The sequence below is a fragment of the Helicoverpa armigera genome, chromosome 9, assembly GCF_030705265.1.
Source record: "Helicoverpa armigera isolate CAAS_96S chromosome 9, ASM3070526v1, whole genome shotgun sequence".
NCBI lineage: Eukaryota > Metazoa > Arthropoda > Insecta > Lepidoptera > Noctuidae > Helicoverpa > Helicoverpa armigera.
This window is the reverse complement of record NC_087128.1, coordinates 10,470,615-10,496,583: the sequence shown is the minus strand read 5'-3', so window position 1 is coordinate 10,496,583 and position 25,969 is coordinate 10,470,615. Positions and strand designations below refer to the sequence as shown.

General features: G+C 33.8%; 2 protein-coding genes across 2 annotated transcripts in view; one reads left to right on the top strand and one right to left on the bottom strand.

Annotated features, from left to right (window-relative positions):
- LOC110374331 (LINE-1 retrotransposable element ORF2 protein) overlaps positions 1–25,969 on the bottom strand; it is a 36,952-nt gene that overhangs the window by 265 nt on the left and 10,718 nt on the right. The window contains exon 3 of the mRNA XM_064036106.1: positions 279–384. Within this exon, the coding sequence (XP_063892176.1) occupies positions 279–384 (106 nt within the window). The remainder of the gene's footprint in view (positions 1–278; positions 385–25,969) is intronic.
- LOC110369769 (uncharacterized) overlaps positions 17,435–25,969 on the top strand; it is a 52,897-nt gene continuing 44,362 nt past the window's right edge. Inside the window, exon 1 of the mRNA XM_049839161.2 lies at positions 17,435–17,583. The gene's annotated coding sequence lies outside the window, so the exon portion shown is untranslated. The remainder of the gene's footprint in view (positions 17,584–25,969) is intronic.

Sequence of the window (25,969 nt, the reverse complement as noted above, 5' to 3'; positions counted from 1 at the left end):
GAGCAGAAAGCTTTACTGCCGCGGCGTTGTGACAGCGCGACTCATTGTGGATAATTTGAAGGCACCCTTATTTTGTTCATCAAAACTTTCACACTACCGGATTTTTATTGTGCGTAATAAAACCGAGTGCATTGCATGTATAATGCAATACCGGCCGTATGAACCAAGAAAACCGAGCGGAAAATCTCCCAGTGTGAAAGCACTGCTAGAAAAAAATATATACTTACAAACCGAAGATAAGCTGTATAATTTTGATAATCTCCTTCTCGTTATCTGACATTCATTGAGAAGATGTTGACCAGCGTTCATTGTCAAACAGGTGCAAAATACAGAATATATTATTAAGACTGTTATTACCGATGATTGTGGAGCCTTAAACGGTACCTGCAATAAAAAAATACTTAAAAAGTGGTAAGCAATTATCTCTACTGATAATTAAATAATAATGACTTTTTTTCAGAGTATAAGGAATCCATTGATCTATGCAAAAATCCATGCTCTATAACTTATTACACGCATTGTCCTGAGAAACCAAATGTGTCCAGAATTTCATGCTTATCAATTCAGCGGTTTCAGCTAAGTATTGATCTGTCACTCAGCTAACTTTAATTATAATACAATAAATACATATACTCACATTCGATATAAAGATTGAGAAAAGCGAATGTGTTGATGCAAGATAATACATCGAAGTCAACGCCAATGAAGCAAATAGCTGGAAGAAGAAAAAAAAACATTTAATTTTCTTGAAATTATCTGATTAACTATTACACTTCGTAATACATCTGTACTTCTCTCTAGTCTGTGGTGGGAACCAAATCACGGCTTTTTTAATTATCCTATGTACTTCTTTGTGATATTTCAACGACATTCCATGAACCATTCTAAACATGTCTCATCATCCTCCTGCCCTTTTCCCAATTTTATTTGTGGTCGGCGCAACATGTTTTCTCCTTCCATACTCTTCTATCTGCCGTCATCTCACAGGTAACATTCTAAACATGTCTCCAGAAAATTAAATGATCCATCCATGCTGCTGCCCTTATTTAAATTTTATTTGGGATCTTCTTAAATATTCCTCTAACTCACAAGTAACATTCTTTCTAATAAGTACTATGAGTATATCTTGAAGATTAAATAACTATTTCAAATTACCTGAGATCTAAAGCATATTGACAGATTTTTGCTGCAAATCAATAAGCACTTGTAGTGTTCTGCCCATAGTTGCACTTGTTCTGCAGTAAGTAGAGGGCGCCACTCACGACTGTCTGATTGACCACTGCGCGTCATATCATTGTACCCCACTTGAGCATCCAACATACAATCGTTCAAGCATCTTAACACATTCTGTATCATTCTAATAAAAATATACATTAACGTATGTTCCAAAAAAAAGCGTTGCTGAACAAAAACAGCTGCGACAAGCATTAAAACAAAGCCGATATTCACATAATGATGATGTAGGAAAAACCTAGCAGTAATTTTTGTAATTAAAAAAAAAACTATCGAAAGACATGAAATAATGCATGTGACGACGAATAATATCTTCATTTTTTTTAAACACTTTACATAAGCAGACTTTTTTTGATAGTGCATATCCATGGTCATGAAGTTATCAATAAAATTTTTATAGGTGTTGGAGCACAAAATGCCGCTTATTGCTACGATAGGGCCACCGAGAAAATTAGAAATATGATACATCATCATATAATGAAAAATTCTCGTTGAGAGAAAGTTTTCTAAGACCAAAACATTATAAGTGGCAATAGAAAAAACAAATAATATTTCAAAAAATATACGAAGTTTACACAAGATTTTTTGCTTTTTAGACAAAGAATCATAATTTCTGTAGATCCCTATTATCGTTTCAGTTTTGGTTAGAAGGTTTATCAAATGATCCGCCATTTTGAATTGCTTGGTGAAACTTGGAATAAAATGAATCGGGCACCGTATTAAAATGTTACCGAAATATCGATCTACTTATACTAAACATTACTTTAAGTTATTAGCATGATAAAATCAACGAATAATTTATGTTTACATTGACAACAGGACAATTAGTCTCAATATATATATTTTTATTACCAAAACCGAGCAACACAAGGTAAGACATGAGTGATATATCGCACACCTACATCTAAAAGGGCTTAACTTAAAAATCCACTTTTTTGAGTTATGCATACCATCAAATTTTTTAACCAATACCCATCGACCAACATAAAAAAAATTGAAAAACATGTCCTAGTTGTGTACAAAAATATTTTTTTTTTACACAGAAAACTTCTACAAAGCACAGGGAAGGAAAACTCTGTTTTTCGTCTTTCCTCAAAAAAAGGATTTTTTGAGATAGTCCTCTTTAGATCTAGGTGTGCGATATATTCAGAGACTGGGCCAACGTATTTCATATTTTGTTTGGACGCCGTCTGAATACATATTTCAATGGTCTTTTATATTCCAAGCCGCCTTTGCTGTATTGATCCATTATGGGCCATACATCTTCGTCGTTGTCCCCTTATTCAATAGTAACGACTTTATGTTTCAAATATATAGGTATTTCCACTCTCTAAAGTACCTGCATACATATAATGGAAAGCTGAGAAAAGCTGGGAAAATATTTTAAGTTTAAAGTTAAAATTGCTATATTTTTACAATGATATAAGTATCGTAAAATTTAATATTTATTTTTATATTTTTATACCAATAGTTTTTACTCATCTGCTCTTTTTATTTAAGTAAAAATATAGCTACTTCTATAGAGTGACCGAAAAAGTTGTGCGGTTGGCAAAAATAGGAACTAAAGTTTAAATAATTTAAATTGGGAAATTCGATATTTTTTCCAAAATTCATTGTGAAACCGCTGGTGACAGCCACTTGCCAGCCAGCTTGTTCATTGACCTCTATATCAATGACAATATCTAAAACAAAACGCAATCAAATATCTCAATTCACAAATAAAAAAAAGGTTTTTTAGATCACTACAGAGAACCCATTGATAATACGTTAAATATTATTTAATTAAATTCGCTTCTGGTGACATTTTTGGTCGCCACAATGGATCCCTAACGTTAACGTTACTCGTTTAGTAGATGGCATTATTATCAAGAGAGATATCGAATGAAATACGAAGGCTTTCGCGGAAAATGTAATCAATTCGTTAAGGTCACGGAGTAAGGAGAGGTGAGCAGAGATGCTATAAGGCAGGTACGTCAGGCGCCTTCTTGTAGGTCAAATACTTACGCTGTTCATGACCAAAATGGTCAGACGAGTGAACTAACGAGGCGTTCGAGTTCTGTGAGACAGATGTTCAACGATTTTTGGTAAAAAAACGGGTCCAAAGAAGGCGTACAAGAGCGAAGACAGTAACTTTCCTTGTCCCCCGAACACCAGCATTTTGGCGCGCTAGTTTGTCACGAGATTTTCAATTACATATTACAACTCCTGTCAGTCATTTTGTTCTCCATGCTGTAAATATATTGATATGTGATGCTGCAGTCAAAGTGGTTCTGATGCGATATGCGTTTCACTGAAGATAATGGAAAGCGTCTGACTGATTGAGTGACATTGTTAGACGGGTATGTAGTGCAAGGTAGATAGATTAAATTAGAAGCCAATACGAATACCTGGAATAAATTAATCTATGCTAATATAATAAAGCTGAACAAAATTAGCGGAGGTGACATAACTGAAAATCTCCTTAGAAAGTAGCGTGCCAAAATGCGTGGTATTTTGGTGGTGGTAGTGGATTTTCTTTTATGACATCTCCGCTACTCATTTCATTCTCCATGGTTAAGGGTGTATCATTTTGTAAGGATACCGGATTGTGGGACATTCTGTCTGTATTTATGTCCTTATTCTTTTGTGTGTACGTACAATGATTCAAGTTGTAAAGTTTGGGGATTTTCCGATTGTGTTTTGTTAATTTTATTCTGAAGTTACGTAGGTGGATTATAACACGGGTGGTTTGTCGGTGTTTCTTTTGCGTCTATTACCTACTAATAAAAAATAATTTGTTAGGTTGCGTACTTCTTTTTTGTCAGTTCTTACACCTTTTACACGCTGTCGGTAAGTCCCATGGTAAGAATTGATTAGCTTGTTTTATGGGTGTTATCGTCCCTGCTAAACTTTATATATTACTTGATTATGTAACTTTATTTATCTCAACAGACATGCTGATCAAATAAAATAATGTACGATCGTGCCAGGAATTAATCCGGCAAATCGATTCGACAAACCGGCATGGCGATCACCCTTCAGCCATTTTGCCGATTTTAAACTACTTTAAACCTTAAAGGTTTAAGGAGAAATACTAGATAAATTACGTAATCCTCACCGTAATTCGACCCTCTGTCAAATCCCTAGATATGACCCAAGTTATGTGTCTGGGGTACATGCGTTTGACGATAACAGACCCACTGTCGCCGTTATACCTAAAATCAAATCTAAATTAGGCCTAACTTTAGACCAAAATGTATTTTTGATATCATACAAAAAGAGATCTTTATATGTCACGTTACGAGCTCGCAACGAGGTGTCTACGTGAACTGATTTCAACTCCAATGATAAATATGTATTGTTGAATAAGGCTTTTATGTTTTTACGTTATGAAAACCGCAAATCAACAGTCTCCATAAAAAGTGTTATTTCATGCGTTATATTTCAAAAAAATTTAATTCGAAAATATTGATATTTTTTCATGTTTTTACACTTTTATTTTCATATTTACCGTTTACTTGGTAACCAAATAATCCTTGGCAACGGTGTAGGACGACTGTCCAAGATTACAAATGGCTGTTATTTGATACAATACGTGCTTTTCGAGACACAGAGATACTCGCTGTGGTGTGGACTAGATTGTTACAGTACTAACAGCGTCTAAAAGCCCCAGCAGACTGTAGATTAAACTGTTGATCGGCGACCATCGACCGATATCATTGGCCGACAGTTTCACTTACCTAAAAGCAATCGTGAATCACATCAAACATTCTACTCGGCTGATCGCTTTCATGTGCGCACTATCATGTCTCCTGACTGATAAATATCTTGATCAAACAATAGGCCGACAAAAAGTATGCAGTGGGCCCTTTCTTGAGCTGTCGCATTCGGTTCAAAATTTTCAAAATGCGAACCACTTGCAAACAAAGGACACACAAAAACTCTCATATACCTAATATTAGTTAATATACCTACATGTATAAACTAATGATACATTATATAATCTATCATTACATAGGTGTAATAAACCACCAATTAACATGACATAGGCGCAAGACAACATGGAACTATGTCACATCAAGATTATCGAATGAAACAGCACTACGCGCGATATCGCGGTAATCCGCGCTTAGTTTGACAGGGTCGCGTAATTTACTGTGTTTGTTGTATTGTATGGGAATAATGTGTATAGCGCGAGGAAGGTTATGTATTATTTTATTCTAAGAAGATTGAATTTTTAAAGCCTGTGAGAGTGAATGTGTGACCTAGTGATAGGTGGTCGATATAATGAATGACAATTGAATCTCTTTTCATACAAAATGGTGTTTACTAAAGGTGCGTTTTGAAAGCTAGCTGCCGACTGCAAATGCTGACCGCACTTGTAGCAATCTCATGAAATCGGTCAACATCTGCGGGCGACTGCACGTGATGCTGAAGCTTTGATCCAAAACAGTTTTATGTAAATATAAACAAACCAGCAGTAATGCTGCTGCGGCCGATATCATGCAGTCGCGGGACGTTTTGAGTTTTTTGTAGAAAATATTAAAGTAGTCTTCACTAAAAATAAGATACCTAAAGTACAAGTTCGGTCTCTGAAAATATAAATAGTGTCAACCATACTTGTTTCCAAAGTTTTTCAATAATATAACATTCCTTCAGTGTGTCTAGTTATTACTTGTGACGTCACTCAAATAACACAACTTACAGAGGTCTAAAATAATACGACAGTTATTTTCCTGATGAGTGGCAGAGTAAAATGTCAAGAGACGGTTCTTCAAATACTTATTGTGTTTATAGTAGTGTTCGTTTTATTATATACTGTTACCTCACAGTTTCTACTGTGTTGTGTGAGTACTACTTCCTGAACCTGTATAAAAATAGGTATAGATAGCCAATGTTACTAACTTCACAACCGTGAAAGAATTTCTCAAATCGGTTCAGTAGTTTCAGTGTCTTTAGGATATAAACAAAAATTGTTTACCCTTCATTATATTACTGTAGACTAGCAGGCAAGAGAACTACTTCTACTTTCCCAGACTCAGCATTTTTCTCATTTAAAATTTCAAGTTTTGTCATGACGGACAGAGTTACTTTCGCATTTATTACAGGTAAGGATTAGGAGATCATCCATTCTCGTGATCTCATTACGGTGTTGTATTCAAAGTCTCGCTATTAATCCCGGAGTATAATTCTGATAAATAATGTATAGCTGTAATATTTTAAGATCATAGAATTTCAGTTATTTTTGTGAACCCTACTTGATTGTGTCACACAGAGAAGGATTGAGCGTTAATCACCACGCTTGCTTAATGCAGCTTGGGGTGTGAGATAGTCTTTGAAGGAGGCCTATGCCCAGTAGTGGGACGATAAAAGGCTGATGAATAGTGTCTATAACGGTCATTCCCAATATTGAATCTGTTTGTGGTTTGGTTTCTAGAGATATGAATTTGATGTTACTTGTATGGGCCGAATGACAAATTCTATGTATGACAATGTGCATGTTGTACTTCAATACGCAATTATACAGCTACCAGCTACCTGCGCAAATTTTAAGAATAATATTTGCCTTCAAACTTTAAATCACCGGTTTTACGATGCTATCAAAGTACTTGAGTATTATCTAAGAGATGAATCGCCAATAAAACGAGTTTCTACTTCATACCATACGATATTTCCTGATTTATAACTTAAGAAATGGCTCCCGTATTATTATTGGAGGTAATATGGTCTACTGGTGCGGACGAAGTAGTTTCGCACGTGCCAATTTTTGTATGAAAATCTATGAGATCACTATAATACGGTACGCACGGATAAAAATATATGTATGTAAATAATAATGTGTATTTACCGTTTTAATAGAATACATTTTTGTAATACAGTAATACACAAATCTACTAATAGCTATTTTTATGCTAGTAATTTTTATATTAGAAGGCGTGAATGTTTATAATGCAAACATAGGTATACTTATAAAAAATCCTCCGAGCCTTTTTCCCAAACTATGTTGGGGTCGGCTTCCAGTCAAACCGGATTCAGCTGAGTACCAGTGCTTTACAAGAAGCGACTGCCTATCTGACCTCCTCAACCCAGTTACCCGGGCAACCCGATACCCCTTGGTTAGACTAGTGTCAGACTTACTGGCTTCTGACTACCCGTAACGACTGCCAAGGATGTTCAATGACAGCCGGGACCTACAGTTTAACGTGCCATCCGAAACACAGTCATTGGTGTCTAAGATATACTTAGAAAGTACATACAAACTTAGAAAAGTTGCATTGGTACTTGCCTGACCTGGAATCGAACCCGCGCCCTCATACTCGAGAGGTTAGTTCTTTGCCCACTAGGCCACCACGACTCACATAGGTATACTTATATTATAGCATATATTATACTAGTGGTCTGATTGGAAGTCGCAACATACCACAAATATGTTTGAGTTTCTACTCGTCGTATGAGAACTCGTCGCTAAGCTATCTTATAAACAAGCTAAGAGATAAAATAATTTATTATTAGGTACACACTGAATGCTCAGAACCAGAGGATCACCACACCATATCACTGGTAGTCGTATTTCACGATATATTTTAGGTTTATCGATAGAATATAGAATAAAATTGGCTATGCATTTCCTGAGCAACAATGGGTCAGAGTCTTTAAGATTGCCATAAAGGTATGAATAGATTTTATATCAGGTTTCAAGTTAACCATAATTTTATTTGCAAAAACTGAACAAGATTTGCTGAGTTTAACATGGTCAACTAGAAAGTTCTTCAAAAGGATTATGAAGAGGAAGTTTATTGTTTGTATCCTTAAGACTCCGAAACTGCAGAACAGGTTTGGAAAATTCTTTTACTGTAGGGTTAACTACATAATCCGGGTTCGGAAATAAGTTTGTATAGGATGCGTTGGATAGGGTAAAACCGCAGAACACAGCTAGATGCAAATAAGGTATATCGTTATAATAATTCAACAGGCCAGTTTTCAAAGCCTAGTACTAATATTTTCAAAGAAAATTAACGAATCGTTTGTAAGTAGAGGTACGAAGTACAGATTATTCCAAGCTGCCAATACTTATTGTTCACAGAATATATAGTGGCCATATATCAGAAACACAAAGGGTCTCGCTACAATAAACCTTTGAGTTCTAAAACTTTTGTTACAACTTGCGGACCTTGGTTTTCGCCACAAGTTTTTTGGCCATTTAGTATGGAGGCCGGTTATGTAAGTGTTATTATTTATGTTTTGTATACTTTGTGTGTGTTTCTTTGTTTTTGTTGTGTATAGTGCAGTATTAGAGGCCCCGGCATACTGCAGCCTTACGACAGTATGAAAAGCAAAAGTTTATTTTAGACTATTATTTAATTACGTTCATTTTGGAAAATATTTCTTTTATACCTATTTACATTTTTAAATATAATTATGTTTACAATTAAAATATGGAAAATAGGTTTTGTCATGAAGAAAAACGACATTCACCAGAGAAAGGGAAGATTTAAAGTATTCTCAAATAGTTAAAACACTATTATGAACAATGTGTCAACATTTTATCACAAATATACTTATATAATTATAAAAAAACATTGAAAGACAAATCCCTAAAAGAAAGTAAGCCCTATTTTCTCAAGACTGAATAGGCACAAAAGTAACCTTATCTAGAAATAGAAATATAGAACAGACGTAGGCCACAACCATAAAGTGTACAAAAATCGCTTTGCCCGATCGTGACCCTCTGAAATCAATTTCCCGAAACGATTGACCTCTGAATTTAGTCGATATTTTCTCTCGATTCAGTTAAGGACATATTGCTAGTATGATATTTGTACTTAAAATTGTAATAGATATATACGTTTGTCTGTTTTATACTCAATGTCTTGAAGAACTATTTCAGCCAAGACAGTTCTTGAAGAAAATCAATGATCCAGTTCCACCCGCGTTTTGTGGGAACTACTTCACACGCCCAATTTAAGATAAGTCTATACGATAAATGGGCTATACAAATGTATTTATTTATCATACAAGTAAAAGATTCATAATGTTAGTAAGAATATCTTATACTTAATGTTAGCATACACGCTATACAACACTGAAAGATTTTTCCAATCGGACCCGTAGTTCCTGAGATTGGCACGTTAAAACAAAGAAACATTCTCTGCAGCTTGGAACAGCTATCATTCATATGAATACGTACACACCGAGTTCATTATTTCAATCTTAACATAGCTCAAAGATTATAACGTAAAAGTTACACTTGCTTGCAGTAAAACTGGGTCAGTACGAAAATTCTTGTATTTTAAATATCACTAGTCGAGGAGGTAGGCTCTTAACCGAGTTAGCATTTTCTCAATTTGTTTTTGGTCACCGAAATTTAATGGAAAAGCTGGATGTAAAATAAAAATATTAATTATAAAAAAGTTGAAAATTGGACTTTAATTTGAAGAAGTATGTCTATGCCTTTACAGCGACTTCGAGTTTCACACTTAGATCGAACAGAGCTTTAGATAATGCTATCTTTTTTTCTAAACTAAACCAACTAAGAATTCATAGGAACGAAATTAAAACTAATCATGAATTTTTTGAAGATTTTTTCTCTGACTCAAATTTATTGTCCTCGACTGTATCTCTTGCAAATTATTTAACTCTGGTGACGTATGTTAGCGGGGTTTTATTTGAACTAAATGTGGTTGAATATTACACTGTATGTGTGTAAGGATATGTCAGAACATAATTAATATTATGATGTATAATGTTTTCAGACCGAGTTATAAATAGCTATTTATTTGCTCTTTTACATTAGATGACATAATAGGTAGATAGAAGAACTCGATCGTCGATCAATCATAATGTTAAGCAACACTTGGCAGTTAGTCCAGAGATGGGTGACCATGACCATCTAATCATAACCAGTTCCATACTTCCGAAAGCACGTTAAATTGGTGGGTCCGACTGTCGTTTATACGTCTTAGGTTGCTGTTAAGGGTAATCTGAAACCATAAAGTCTGACTTACAGCAACCTTCCCCTAATGACTTTCCCATAAATACATCAAGTTCAGGACCTTCTCATGGGTAGCGCTGCGACAAGGGTTCTATGGGGAACAGTGACATATCACCACCATAAGTGAATGACACATTGACGTTCGTGAATTGATAGACGGGGGAATATTGTAGGTCATGGTTTCAATCTTTGGAAATACAGTAGAGTATATATTTTTTGAAGGTTTAAATGTGAATAATAATGTTGATACTTACTGTATAATATGTTGCATAATTTTATTTAATTCTAATAAATCAACTCAAATATAAAGGTTTTTAAATATCGCGATTTATACACATATTTGTAAACATTCTGGAACTTAAACCCTCTACTAACTTAAACTCTATACTTCATATAAAGAGGAAAGATTAGATTGTTTGTTTGTTTGAATCGAAAGGCTCCAGCACTACTGAACCGATTTGAATAATGTTTTCTTAATACTTTATCCAGGGAGGGAAAGAAATTTCAGTCGCTTCTTATAAAGCACTGCTACTCAGCTACATCTGGTTAGACTGGCAGCTGACCCCAACATAGTTGGGAAAAGGCTCGGGAGATAAAGATGATGAGGGGAAGAAGTTCCTCAGAACGCGAGTGAAACCGCGTGGAGCAGCTAATATTAGGTACCATAAAGGTACGATACCTAAACTCAAATACCACTACAAAAAATAAACACAGAGGTAAATAAAGTAATTGGATAAATAATTCAAAAAAACATCTCGAACATTAAAAATACTGTTTGATCAGTCGTCATTGTTACGGGAATAGAATTTTATTTATTCTGAACTTCCAATTACACTTTGAAGTATTATTGGAAAGCAAATCAAAGGAACCCAACCTTTTTAAGATAGTTGAAAGGTATTTGTATTCTTTATTTTAGAGAGTAAACAATATGGTTTGTTGTATTGCAGGCAAGTAAGAACGATACTTGGTATTATGTGGTTTGGTTTGTAACTCTAGATAAGTGTACTTCTATGTCCACTTTATTGTAATAATTTCGTAAAAAATGTGTGTATGTACACGATTTTTTTTTGCGTGCTTATATAATAGAAAGTGTCCTAATAGATATACATATATATTGTTTTTGTAAGAAATCCTAAGGCACTCTTTGAGGTCTCTAAAGTAGTTAAAGTTTTGAAACAAAAAAGTTTTCGAATGTTTATTTCTAACAAGTACGAATCTTGAGTGATGTTTAGTATATTACATATTATGTTAAGAATTTATAACAGGATCTAAAATGTTTCACTTTCCATGTCATTTTCTCAAGTCTAATATCTACTAATACTTCTTCAAAATCACCTTTGAAATGTAAAAAAAATATCAATTTACAATTACATCATACAATATGAAGTAACTCTATTTTTATAAGTACTTGTGGTCATTAAATAAAATGCAATCGAAACAAAAAATAATACATTTTAACGACTCAATTGCACATGTTGCTTTCATTTTTCAGAAAATGGCGTCTAGACGTTGTTATAAAAAATAAATGCGTCGAAATAACAAGCTAGTTTTTATTTAGAAACTCATACAAGTTTATATGTACAGTTGAGAGTCGTTAGTAGTATACACTATAGTCTGGGCACAAGGGTACTACAAAATAGTTTAGATTTAAAACAGTTCAAAAACAATTGAGACAATAAACCATATATATTCAGTAATAATAGTTAAAAATCGTACGAGGCGTTGAACTTTTAACTTGGTGAACCACAAAATCAAAAGTCATTTATTCAAAGTAGGCTGAACATCAGCACTTTTCGAAGGTCAAATTTACAAAACGCTCGCCCTTCACCACTTCCTATGTGTTTTTGCTGGGAAGAAGTAGTGGAACAAACTCCCCAGCAACACAGCTAGTAAACCAGCTACAACAAAATTCCCAAGTCTGTTCAGGCCCGCCGCTAGCTGTTTGTTCGCCCGCGTGCAAAACTGATTATGCCGCCCTACGTTTTGTAAAAAAATATATAAGGGGAGGGGGGGGGGGATCCAGAGGGTCCGGACACCCCCCACCCCCCTCCGCCCATTCATATCCATCTTACAGTCCAACAGAAAAAAAATTGTACATGCACCGCTGCTGTGATTGCAGAAAACCCACTTTTGGATAAATAACTATTGCAATACATAACATACATTACACATAACTTTTTATTTACTTGAAATTCAGAGTAGGTAACCTAAGCAGTCCTGGGTTAGCCCATAAGCAAACTAAGCAATTGCTTAGGGCATCAATGCAGTACAATCATTACCCAAGTGGACCCTATGTATTGAAAGATTGTGATTAACTTAAACTAACGCACTTAAATATCTATAACAATGTTTAAAGTCAGTAAAATATGTTATTTGGTGGGTTTCCCGTTGAAAAATTATAAGGCCCATGTCATATGTAAGGAAGCGCGAGCGGAGCGAGCGCGAAAATTTTTTAGTCTAAGGACACAAAACAAATAAAAACCACTGTAAATTAACAAAGCAAAGTCAAAAAGTAAAATATGCACATAAGTGAAGTGCAAAAGCCGCGAGCGAAGCGAGCGCGATTTTTTCCTTAGAGTTTTCATGAAGTAAACTTATCATAAAAAGCCATAATGGACGTGCGCGAAAAATGATTTTTCGGAATTGAATGCCTCAACAATTAAACAAAGATAAAATGCGATATCTGACATGGAGCCGCGAGCGCAGCGAGCGCGAATTTTTTTGGGGATGCAAAGGCTGAAACAGTCAAAATTGATAGGAGACGACCAAAGCTAGGGCGGCTTTTTCTGAAATTTTATTGGTTTAATTTTGCCGCCCCCTAAATAGCATTTTCCGCACGCTACGCCACTGGTTAAGAATCTTTAATTTTGAAAATGTCCTTTCAACAGATGTACCTAACTGAACCCGGCAGTGTAAGTAATATTCTTAGCGCTATTGCTGTGTTCGGAAATATTGAAATCAAATCATTAGTAAAAAGATATTGTATTTTTTAAATATTACGTGATAACTCAGATTTGCCGCCCCCTAGGACGTGACGCCCGCGTGCCGTGCACGCGCTGCACGCCCGCTTACGGCGGGCCTGAGTCTGTTCATCCATTTAAGGGCACTAATTATTAATTACACAGGGCAGGAGGAAGAAGATAGTGCCATAGACAGAAACGCATGCATAACGCCTTGCTTTACACATTACTGCCGCAAGAATCTACGGTAAATTCACTGAATGTAGGAAATGTGGTCAGTATGGTAAGGGTCATACAAAAATCCGTGAACAAGAGTTTATAATGTAGTGTTCAAACTATCTACTTTCTGTGCATGGTGGTTTACAAAATAAAAAAGACCATAGTTAAGAGAAGAAAAAAAAAACTTACTTAAACTTACTTAAAAACATTCTTAAACAATTTCGGGTAGCAACAGCACAAAAACTCATCCAATGTATTTCTAGGCCGTATTTTCTAACTTCCCTTTATATTTGAAGTGTCAGCGCAATAGTTGAGCCTCTTACTGATCAAGGGTCCCTGTTCAAATACTTCTTACCTACTTAGTTACTAGAAGCTCTAAGTACTTTAAGAAGTTTAGACATCAGCAAATGTATTTTGCTTGAAGTTATTTTACTGTTATATTGTTAGGAGTAATAGGGAAAGATTTTGTTGTATAAATTGGAAATTTAATGGTACATTTTCCAAATAATAAAAAATGCTATGAAGTTATGTAGGTATATGTAGTTTCTACTTCTAAATAAGTTTGCAGGTGAGCTTTATTGAAAAGTTTTAATTAGTCGTGATGACCTAGTGGTTAAACTAGCATTTCAGGTATTAGAGGTAGGATCGATTCTTAGACGCCAATAACTGACTAAAGGTGAAAACATTTTGAGGAAACCGGGACTTAAAAGTCTAAAATAGTGCCATGCATCGGGAATATAAAAATAGACTGAAGATGACACTACAATATTACTTCAGAACACCTAAACTAAACCTAAACTAGGTCCACTACTATCTCCGAACACACAAGACAGCCCTACAAACTTACAACACCATTTAAATTCAATTTCGAATAGAACACGTAACCCTAAAACGCGGAAGGGATCCCTTTCACCTCTAGATCAACACGGCACCATATAAGCACCATCGAACATTCCCATTACGAAAGGTACTTCACCCATCTCTGCTGAGAAAACAACATTGAGATAATTTAATTTCTCGTCGGCTTGTTAACTTTTTCCTCGCGGTGGCCAGCCGCGTTTGGGGGTTGGTTTTTGTAGAATAATATTATGATGTGTTAGCTTTGAAAGGGAATGTAGTGTGTTGAGTGATGCTGTTTCGGATGTAGTAGGGGTACGTATATACATATTTTGGTAAGTAAGTAGTACAACTTATGTGCATTTTTATATGGTAACATGAAAATGGATTAATTTATTCATACATGCAGATATCCGCACCTTGTTGTCTTAGGTTCAATTGAATACCAGCGTTAGGCACTAGCTGATTCGCATAATCCTATAGTGGATCTATTTGACACGCACATTTTAATATTTTATGAGCTTTTCTTTCCTAATTTGTGTGTCAGTAAACGTTATTTCTTCTTCTTATCACACACTGGCAACGAGAATAAGTTATGTGTGACTATGTCTAATATATCGAGCCATAATGACAGTTGAGATACTACCTGGTGGCAGATGGACAGACAAACAGACGGACAGTGAAGTCTTAGTAATATCGTCCTATTTACCTATGAACCCTCAAAAAAACGTCATAAAACAAATTAAACTTTATTTTCTTCATTCAAAAAATGTTCAGCATATCACAATATGTTACCGTTACATAATATTTTGTACACAGAAGGGACAGTTCCCTTAATGGAGGGATCCTAAACTCAGTAACAATTTAACCGAAGTTACTTGAGCTCGTTATAAGGATACGCGATTTGGGTAAGGTTCTATCATTATATAAGGAGTTTTAAACTTCATTACTGTTTGGTTAGATTATAGTTAACTGTTATAGTTATTAGTTATGGTGAGGAATCTATATTGATACTAGCTTCTGCCCACGATTTCACCCGCGCCCTAGAGGGACACAAAAACTTCTATTTCCTTCTCCCGGGTCTAAGCTACCTCTCATCTAATTTACAGCTCAAGCGGTACAGCCATACTTGAGTTATAAAATGTGTAACTAACGCGACTTACTTTTATATATGTACATATATAGATTGTAAAGCTGAAAGTTTGGTTTTGTTTCGAATACGCTACTCTCAGGTCGTTCATGGACCGATTTGAAGAAAAAAAACAGTGTAGAAATGATCATATATAAAATTACATCCAACATTTTTTTATTTAGGTATATAAATATATAGGCATAGCGAGTTTAACTATAAATAAATTATTTGCAGCAATGTTTTTAATAACACGATTTTAATTTGTTCCATACTTTTCATCTCAATCCTAATAAATATTTCAAATATTTACATTTACACATTCAATTTATTTTTAGTGCACGTTCAAAATTCTATGTTAATCCAATCAATTAAAACCAGATTTATAACAAAACTATATAAACCCTGCTTTGAATAAAATATTATCATTAACTATCAACTATATCTAGCGATTATAAATAATTTATTGAATATTTATAACTTCCTTATTCCTTAAAAAACATCCAGGTGTTTTTGAGTTTATCACGAACATGTAGATAGACGCGGTGGAAAACTTCTTACATTTTCTATTAAAACTGAAATATTTTTTTCTATTCGGACTACCAGTTCTTGAGATGGCCACGTTCAAGTAAATGAACCAGTTTTCAGCTTAAAGACTTTAGTATAAATAATACCTGAGAAAAGCTACCAACCTCAGTCAATCAAAGCAAATAACTGCCAACATTTTTGTACTAAACCTATAACAAAATCACTCAAAGCTCAAATACAATAAAAGCGGTTAATCAATCATTTATTACGGCCACTTAACTTCACCGCTCTTTGTAACTTTGTTGTTCTATCAAAATAAATAATTAATAGGTCGCTAACTTGATACCAAAGTGTTCTCGCGGGAACATTGTGTAGCGAGATTCTACCAAAATGGTTCGCTAACAAAAAATGTGTGAGTCAATGTATGAGTCACATCATCATCCTCTGAGCCTTTTTCCCAACTATGTTGGGGATAGCTTCTAGTCTACCCGGATTCAACGGAGTCACAACTAGCATATATTCTCGTATAATGGTTGAAGTTTGGTGGACATCATCTTCCTAGCCTTTGCGCAATTATGATGGAGTCGGCTTCCAGTCTAACCGGGTGTAGTTGAGTGCCAGTGTCTTACAAGGAGCGGCTGTCTATCTGACCTCCTCAACTGAGTAAAATACCCCTACGTAAGACTGATTGTCAGACTTGCTGGTTTCTGACTACCTGTAACGACTGCCAAAGATGTTCAAATGACAGCCGGGACAAGCAACTTTACGTTATTTTCGAAATACTGAGTTTGTACTGTTAAATTTTCATGTCAATGTGCTTAAGAGGAATTGTTTCTTCGCTACTACTCGATATTATCATCAACAATTATACAATAATCAGTAGTTATAGTTCAACCCCATATAATTCCTGTCATGGTACTTTACTGGCCAAGATAAAGAAACCATAAATTAAAATACACACGCGTGCAAACGTCAGGGAACAAAATATTTATGTGTCATTTGCGAAGTAGCACTTGCAATACAGTTTAAAATGATTTCCCGTATGAATAGGTTTACTTAGATAAGTGGTTTTTCCTAGTAGAGGCAGTTATTTACTTGTAACATATTGTTATAGTCCATTAGAGGACATTTAAGTGTACACAGTATACATTTTGGGAAATGAAATATTTTTTACAAAGTGATACCAAATGGGAAGAAGTAGGGTGACAATTTATTATGTTTGTCAACTGTCAAAGTTGGCAAAGTTGATGCTCATCAGTCTTTTCCGCATCACCGCTAACAAACCAACCACATAAATAAAGTAGTTGTATACACTTGTATATAATAAACACATATTTCTCCCATTATTAGAAAAGTTTAATTATTTTTTTCCCTCGACGTTCTTGAGAAATTTCTTGGTAATGTACGAAGTTTCTCATCAAGAAACCAAATAAGAAACTTTTTCTACGAAAAAGTATAAATTATTAGATCTAATATTCAAGTTATGAATGTTAGTTTTGCAAAATAATATCACTTTGGAAGGCGCCGTAGCAAATATCATGCGTAGCACTCAGTCGACTTCTGGTGGCGTAGCGCGCTACACGTAGCGGCGTAGCTTCGTAGCGGCGTAGTCGCGTAGGCGGGCCGTGGGAAACTTGTGCGCGGGAAACATTGTGTTTGTTTTAAGTGTAGTGTGATAATATAAGGGTTGTTGTTTATATTTAGGGGTAAGTGAATAAATTATAAGTTTATTTTTTAACAGTAAATCAATTATTCTTGACAATAAGATTGTTTAAAGACGGCTGAAACAATTATAAACTCATTACAATTATAAATTAATTAAACTAAAATCAAAGCTCAAACACTATTTAGAACAAAATAACAGCATTTTTTTTTACTTAAATTAATTACAAAAAAATACCTACTACATCGAACTATTTCAATTCATTTCGCAAACATTCGTAAGCCGTTTCGGGGAAAAAACAGACAGTTAAACAAACACTCCCAGAAAGCACACGCGATTGTCCCATATTCATTATTAGTATTAATTAAGTAATTACTTCAACCACAAATGGATATAAATTGTTCGTTAATTACAGAGTGTGGGTATACCAAAATTATGGAAATTAAATACGTAGTTGGATGTCATTATGTTTACTTCTCATTTTCAGAAGGTGATATGAAAATAGCCCTTACAATGGCTCCTACTCTTTTCTAAAACCATAATGTTTTATATGAAAGCATTAAATAATATATTAAAAACAATATTATGTCTCAATCGACCTGAAAGTTGGAGACAGATAACTGCATTTTAAGCTACAATCTTCTAGTCATGTCATGCTGTACTCAAAAAACATTTTTTTTTAATATAAAGTCCATTAAGACCCGTCCTTTGCGATTTATATTAAGAGTACAATTCTATGTGCTTCTTCAAAAAATATCTTCTGATATTGAGAAGTCAATTTAGGAAGAAGGAAGTAGAGTTTTAATTATTGATAGAAGAATACAGTATAATACAATAAAGTTATTAAATACGGTTAAATTTTGAAACAAAAAATATTAGCTTCCGAATCACACCCTGTTTCCTTTTTAGAGATGGGAAATCATTAGGTCATCTGTCCTGTTAAGGGTGTAACGGGAAAGACTTTTACTGTCCCACCTTTGTCCCTTTTGTACCCTAGCCCTTTGTGTACCAGGGCAGTTGTAACTCTTTCTAACAATTCCGATTGAAAGCTCCCGCAGTTTTTAGTTATTTATTTAATAGTACTTGCACACAATGTACAATGGCGTTTTCACCAGTCTGCCTTTGGGTGGTGGAGAGAAAGCATTAATGTCAGGGGCTAAGAAACATACAAAATAAACTAAATAAATACACACGGCTGTACTTACATAATCACGAAAAATAGAAAATGGAATGCTATGATTCTGCTAATGTTCCACGAATATGGTCACGAAGTTTAATTTGTAGGTATGACGACTGTTTACCATCCACCAGTTTTTCGTGACAATTGGCTAGGAAGAAGTTTAACAAGATAGCGTTTTACATAAATAATAATATAGCACTGGATAACAGCTATAGGGTCTTTATTGTTTCAATACTATAAAATACGTTACTCGGGAAGAGTGTTGCTTTAAAACACTCAAAGAATTATCCAAATCGGTTCAGTAGTTTCGGAGCCTTTAGGGTACAAATAAACAAAAAAATGTTTCCTCTTTGTTATATTAGTAAATGGAATGCTAATTAAGAATTATGAATTGAGTAGGTATATATATCACAAAGAATTTTCACAAAAACAGTTAAAAAGCTTAAGGCATTTCATTCGTAGTATTTACGGCAATACAAATGTCGATGTTTTTTAATTTATTTTCTTGTTTGTGTAAATACAAATCACAAGCAATTAGGATTGAAAAAGTTTACCCAATTAGGGCTCTAGCTATTATGAGCATTTTCTACCAGTTCTGTATTGAATTGAGTTTTTCTTTTGATTTCCAAATAAGTGATTGAATTTATTGAATGTCTTTAGACTTGAAGACCGAACCTCACTTGACAGTCTTTAATCAAGCCATGGTCAATCGTAATAACTTCTGAATTTTATAGAAATGGTATATTTTTATTAAAATTTTAAGTAATAGGCTAATGGCCGACTGATGTGAGTTAGTCACAAAAAAGTAGGTATAATTAAACAGTGAAAATATTAAGTAAGCATGCCCTCTTTTTTATATGCCCAGTCATGGTGACCTGAAATCAATACTTTAACCATTGATTATTTAAAAAGTTAATGAATCTAAACATAACTCTGTCTGTCTGTAACGCTTTCACTTTTAAATCGCTAAACTAATTTCGATGTTTATGTACATAGATAAACTAGAGCATATTTTACTTATTATCCAAGTATTGAAAATAGTTTTTTCGGTACATGTGAAAAACCGTAGGCCAAAGCCAGTTTGTTTCATGAATTCTGGCTTCTGACTACCCGTAACGGTTTCGTTACGGTCAGCCGAGACCTACAGTTTAATGTGTTCTCCAAAACACAGTCATTGGTGTCCAAGATATACTTAGAAAGTACATAGGTACAAACTTAGAAAAGTTGCATTGGTACTTGCCTGACCGTGAATTGAATTACACACTCACACTTGACAATTTGGTCCTTATACCCATTAGGCCACTGCGAGTTCAAATTTAATAGATCCTATCATGAGTTATTTTTGTTGAAAACCCGCCACCTAATTGATGACCAACATAGTTAAATTGCCTTTTAATAATATTACATATACCTGCGCACATCGCTATCGAAACCATTGGTGAACACTTGTATTCAAAAATACAATTTAATAAAACAAACAATGATTAAAATATTAACTCTTGCCGAAAATATATTAGGCGTTTACAGAAATTACGACACCATTTCAAAAAAACACAAAATCATCTGCAATATTCGAATATTTATCGAATTTTTAATTTATACATATATTTGTTATTTTCATATGTCCTTAGCTAATTGGGCGGACACAGTCGGCCACAGTCTCTATTGGATGGAACTATTTCATTTCGTTGATCATTTAAGTGGTACAGTCATAATGATAAGTGCTATTGTGAACGTGGCTCCTTACAAAGTCTTTTTAGAAAACTTCACGACTGTACTTCATTGCTATCAAAAAGAGCTATCTTTTGAAAACCATTTGAAAAAGTTGAAGATCGGTTTTATAGTTACTGCGGTAATAGGTTACATATTAAGCGCACTTATATTAGTGGCAAAACTTAATTTGAGAAGATCAATGTCAGACGCCCATCTGAATATATTTTCTATGTTCTTGGTGTTAACTGATATGTACGTGGATGATCGGTTTATTTTAGAGCATATAGTTATGTTCGTTTATATAACTATGATTGCTAAGTTACTGGGTTGTTTGAACGATAGAATGTTGGATGCTCAAGTGAGGTGCAATGATAGTCGCCGTTCAGACAGTCGCGAGTGGCGCCCTCTACTTACTGCAGAACAAGTGCAGCTTTGGGCTGAACAATATACGTGTTTGCTGACTTGCAGCAAAAATCTGACTATTTGCTTTAGAACTCAGGTATTCAATATTTTTTTTTTCTAATATCATATTGACATAAGACCCTGCGCAGACTATAAACTTGGCCACCTATAGTTTGTCTTTTTTCTAATTCACTACTTACTTATGGTAGTGCGCAGCTTACGACTATCAGGCAGTTATGACCAAATAAAGATGGTTCGTTATAGCTTTCAAACACAACTGTCGTTCGATAGTTGGCCGGCTAGTTGATTGACAGTCGTAAATCACAATAACCAATAATAATACTATAGATAACTGTAAAGTCACATTATAACTGACGAAGTTAGTGATGTCAACATATCTTACGTTTTTTTTTTCAGATGATATATTCCTTAGTGATGTCAACTTTACATTACCTTAATGCTTCATATGGATTCTTCAACTTGATAACTTCGAAAGTAAATATTTTTACATCAGTCTCGTTTCATATACCTACGTCCACTGCTGGATATCGGACAAAATCGATCTGTCTTAATGAGTATAAGTTTTATGTATTTACCACAATTCAATATTAAGTTTTTTTTAACATATTGGTAACATAATACTTATGTTTTATTTTCAGGATTATTCCAAATGGTATGGTTCCTTCGCATTATTATTTATGATAATGTATTCGATAGTATGTACTTATACCCTCATGATGGCCGGACAGAAACTCGTTAATGAAAGTTCTATAACGAATAAGAGGCTAGCAAAGCTATATTCCACGATGTCGATGCGTAAGTTCATATTTATGGCAATTAAAAAGTTACCAAAACAGACATGGTAACCATAGTTGATTACACAAACACGTATACTTAAAAATATTATATTTCACTTTAAATACCTAGTAACATATTTGCGCAGAGGTAATATAAATAAAAATAGATCAAAAGTTCATTATGTAGGAAACAGACTCAGACAGAAATTCCACTTTTATTTAATTTAAATGTTTTTATTTTCACTTATTATTAGATAATACTTAGCATATTAATTAAATCAATAAAAAAGGCGTCTAAAAATGAAATCTATATTTGTTTTAGATCCACAAGCACCAGTGACGAAATGTTTAAGAGACTTCAATCGCCTGGTCAAAATATCTCCAGTTCGTATAGAATATTCATCAAAAACACAACTGGGGATGTTCCTCATACCTGTAATATTATCACTTTCAGTTAGCTATGTGATCACGGATTTACAGTTCAATCATTTTATTTAAAACATGTGTTGATACAACCAAAGATTTTCTTAACCAACTTCAGTAAAAGGACGTTCTCAATTTGTATCTAACAAGTTTCACAGTTTGAATCGTGGCAAATTGAACAGCAATAATCTCTACATACGTATTTATGAAGCGATATATCGACCTTAATGTTTTAAGAACATATTTTAAGGAAAAAGATTGTTTATATAAATTAATGCCTTCACAAAAATCATTATGATATAAATCATGTTTGCGTATAGCTTGCATACAGTATCTTGTTTGTAAAAGAAACTTGTGGCCCTTAACAACCGAAACCTGAAAACCCTGTCTAGTTATTATAAATTCCGAATCTAAAAGTATGTATGCTCGTTACCTATTGTCTTAGATTAAATATAATTCTAAAATCGTACACTTCTTTTTAATGATAAATAATTTAATTTAATGAATTGTGAACTCTTATCTGAAAAAAGATGTAAATAGAAAAGATTTGAATAAAATGAAACTCTATTTTTGGAATTTTCTCGTCACTTAAACCTCTTTGATCTCTTTTGATTAGAGAAACACTGTTTTGTACAGCATTGTATTCTATTTTTAAGTAGGCTTACAAAAACCAAAACAAAGAAAGAAAAATAAATTAACGTATTTCATAAAAGATCTATGTAAAAGTATTCGTTCATATAATTCACAGGAGTTTACATTAGTTTTAAATTACTGCATATTATGTCCAATCCAATTTATACTTGTCAGGAAGCAATTCATTCCGCTTAGAAGGAAATACTTAAGTCATTATCATTCATAATACATAAGAAGTTAAAGTTATTACTATGAACTAGCCGTTTACCCGCGTTTTAACTCGCAGCTTAACAACTGTGAAATATATTTTTGGTGACTTACAGTACCAACAAACAAACAAAAAAGTTGCTTCTTTATTATATAAGTGTAGATAGTTCATAAAATGTTAATATTATTATGACTAAGTGAACCATTATTATCATAAAACATTGAGGTATCTTCCGTAAACATTTGAAAAAGTTATTAGCGATAAACGAATGTTGTAATTGTAGGAACATAGTAGTTATTACATTTCCTGCACATACTTTACGTGAGGGTATACTCATTACGAAATTAGACCCTACAAACGTAATTTTAAAATGTTCAACATTTTAACTAAAACTGAAAATATAATCGGTGTCTTTAGAAGTTACACACTTTTACCAAAATCCAGCAAAATTCTGTGCTGGTTTCGACTAGTAGTTGAAATAGTGATATGTATATTCCTTACTCATCATAACTCGCGAATGTTACGAAAAATAACCTCTGTGAGAACTGCTGTCATGATGCAAATCCATACAGTCATGAATTTATTGAGTGTCCCAGTCATAATGATTAGCGGATTTGTGAACACAAACGCCTACAAAATTTTCTACGAAAATTTGACATCTCTAAACGGGATCTTCCAAAAAAATCCTGCATACAAAAAGTCGATGAAAAAATTAAAAATAATTTTCATCTCCACTTCAGTACTGTCATGTGTCTTAAGTTTAATTGTTTTTTGCATAAAAATGCTCCATAGATCGATGTCACATGATATTGAAATTAGCTACTTAGTGTTTATTTTATATGATGTAATTGTTGAACAACGTTTGATTTTGGAACATGCTGTAGTTTATACTTATATTAGAATGATACAGAATGTGATGAAATACTTGAATGATTGTGCGTTGGATGCTCAAATGAGATGCAATGTTATAATGAGTAGTGGTCAACCAGACAATCGCGAGTGGCGCCCTCTACTTACTGCAGAACAAGTGAGGGTGTGGGTTTCACACTACGAGTGTTTGTTGAATTCCAGCAAAAATCTTACGATGTGCTTTAAACTTCAGGTAAAGTTAAATTACTTGAAACATTTATACAGTCTAAATTAAATTATCCTCATAAATCACATCAAAATCTAAGAGATTGCTCAAATGTAAGCGTGATTTTTTCTCTATTAATGTTTTTTTCGATGGACAATTGTTTAAATTTTATTAAATTGCTTTATTTTTTTTTTCAGATGTCTTACTCATTGGTTTTGTCCAGCATGCATTACATTACCTCGTCTTATGGAATTTGCATCGTAGTACGTTTCAATGAATTTATAACCATAATACCTTTATTTTTCAAACCGCCCTTAAAATAACTTATATCGTTGTTTTTACAGAATATTCGTGACTTTGTCAGAATTTTGGTTTTGTTATACTTTATGGTAAATTCTGTACTTTATACGTACTTCCTTATTTCCGCTGGCCAGAGTGTATTGAATGAACATTCTAAAATGAAGAGATTGCTTGCAAAATTGTACAGTATTTGGTCGAAAGGTGAGTGACCTTTCTTGCAATTTCAATTTATTTTGCGAACGAAAATAATTTTGGTGGAATGAAAGAAAAGCCTGAAATATACAGTTTGAAATCAACCCGCATTGAGCAAGCTCAATTCTAAATTCCCTGTGTGGGAGGAGGCCTGTGCCCATCAGAGTGGGACGATAAAAAGGCCAATGATGATGATAGAAAAACATTTTTTTCAAATTTTAATGTAATGTAATAATAGTTAAAATTCTCAATACCTCATGCATGATACAATAACTACAAATATTTACTAATAATTATTAAAAGTGATTTCATCAAAACGGATTTATTTTTAAACAAAAATGAAATTGAGACCTTTCAAAATATTTTTATCCTTTAAATTAATCTATCTTTGGTTTATCTTTATCTTTTAGATCCAGAAGCACCTCAAACGAAGAGTTTAAGACGTCTCTGTGTACTAGTCAAAGTAAATCCAATACAAATAGAATTTACTTCGAAAATAAAGTTAGGAATGTATTTGATACCTGTAATACTATCCTTGTCTATTACATATGTTATTGTTGCTTTGCAATTTAATCATTTTATTTAAGGCGCTGACAGCACCCAAATTGGCTTGTCTCAAACAATTTTTTGCTCAATCTAAAGTCATCAGGCTTCTCTTTCGTACGTATTTTGTTTTGGGTGCTGTCAGCCTCTTTAAGAAACGTACTGTTGCACTACATACATTCGATAGTTAAAATAAGCTCATAAATCGGTGTGGGGATGAAGATAAGAATGCGCACATTGCAACGATCAGGCATCCGACCGGAGACAGAGTGACAAAAAATTTACTGTCCTACAAATAAACTGTCCTTCAAATCAATCTAACTGTCAGACTATTGTTCAGTCTAAAGTCTAAAGCGTGAGAAAGCTCAAATACATATAAATAAGAAATGAAACATTTTATTAGTTGTGTTTAACTTGTAATCCTTGAATTAATAACTGTTTTACGAAGCCTTTTGTCAAAACTCTTTTATATCTTTTATGACTAAAAGTTTTATAAAGGCCTGGTTTGCTTTTTTATAAAGTCAACGAACCTATGAAGTTATTAAGTGAATTGTAAACGTGAATCAAAATTTTGATTCATGTAGAAAGTCGTGTAGAACATCGATTTTCTAGTTGTACAAAAGATAGGCAAATAATAATTGGAAAAATCCTATTGTTAGCTTCACTTTTTATCCAGTTTGTGGTACATGTCCATTGTGCCTATTGTACTTTTTCGCCTGTGTACCGCCATGTATCAGTGGTTTTATTTTATTTGTGTTTAAAAATGGAATGTGGTGAATGGTTGAAATGTTTTTTTGAAAAAAGAATTGTTATGGCAACCAGACACATTGACATTCAACCTAAAATTGAAACAAACATAATAGTAATATATGTTTAACGCCCGTAGGTGGCTCTTATATTTCGATGACCATCATTAATCATCTACCAAGCCTTTTTTCCAACTATATTGGGCAACCAATCAAA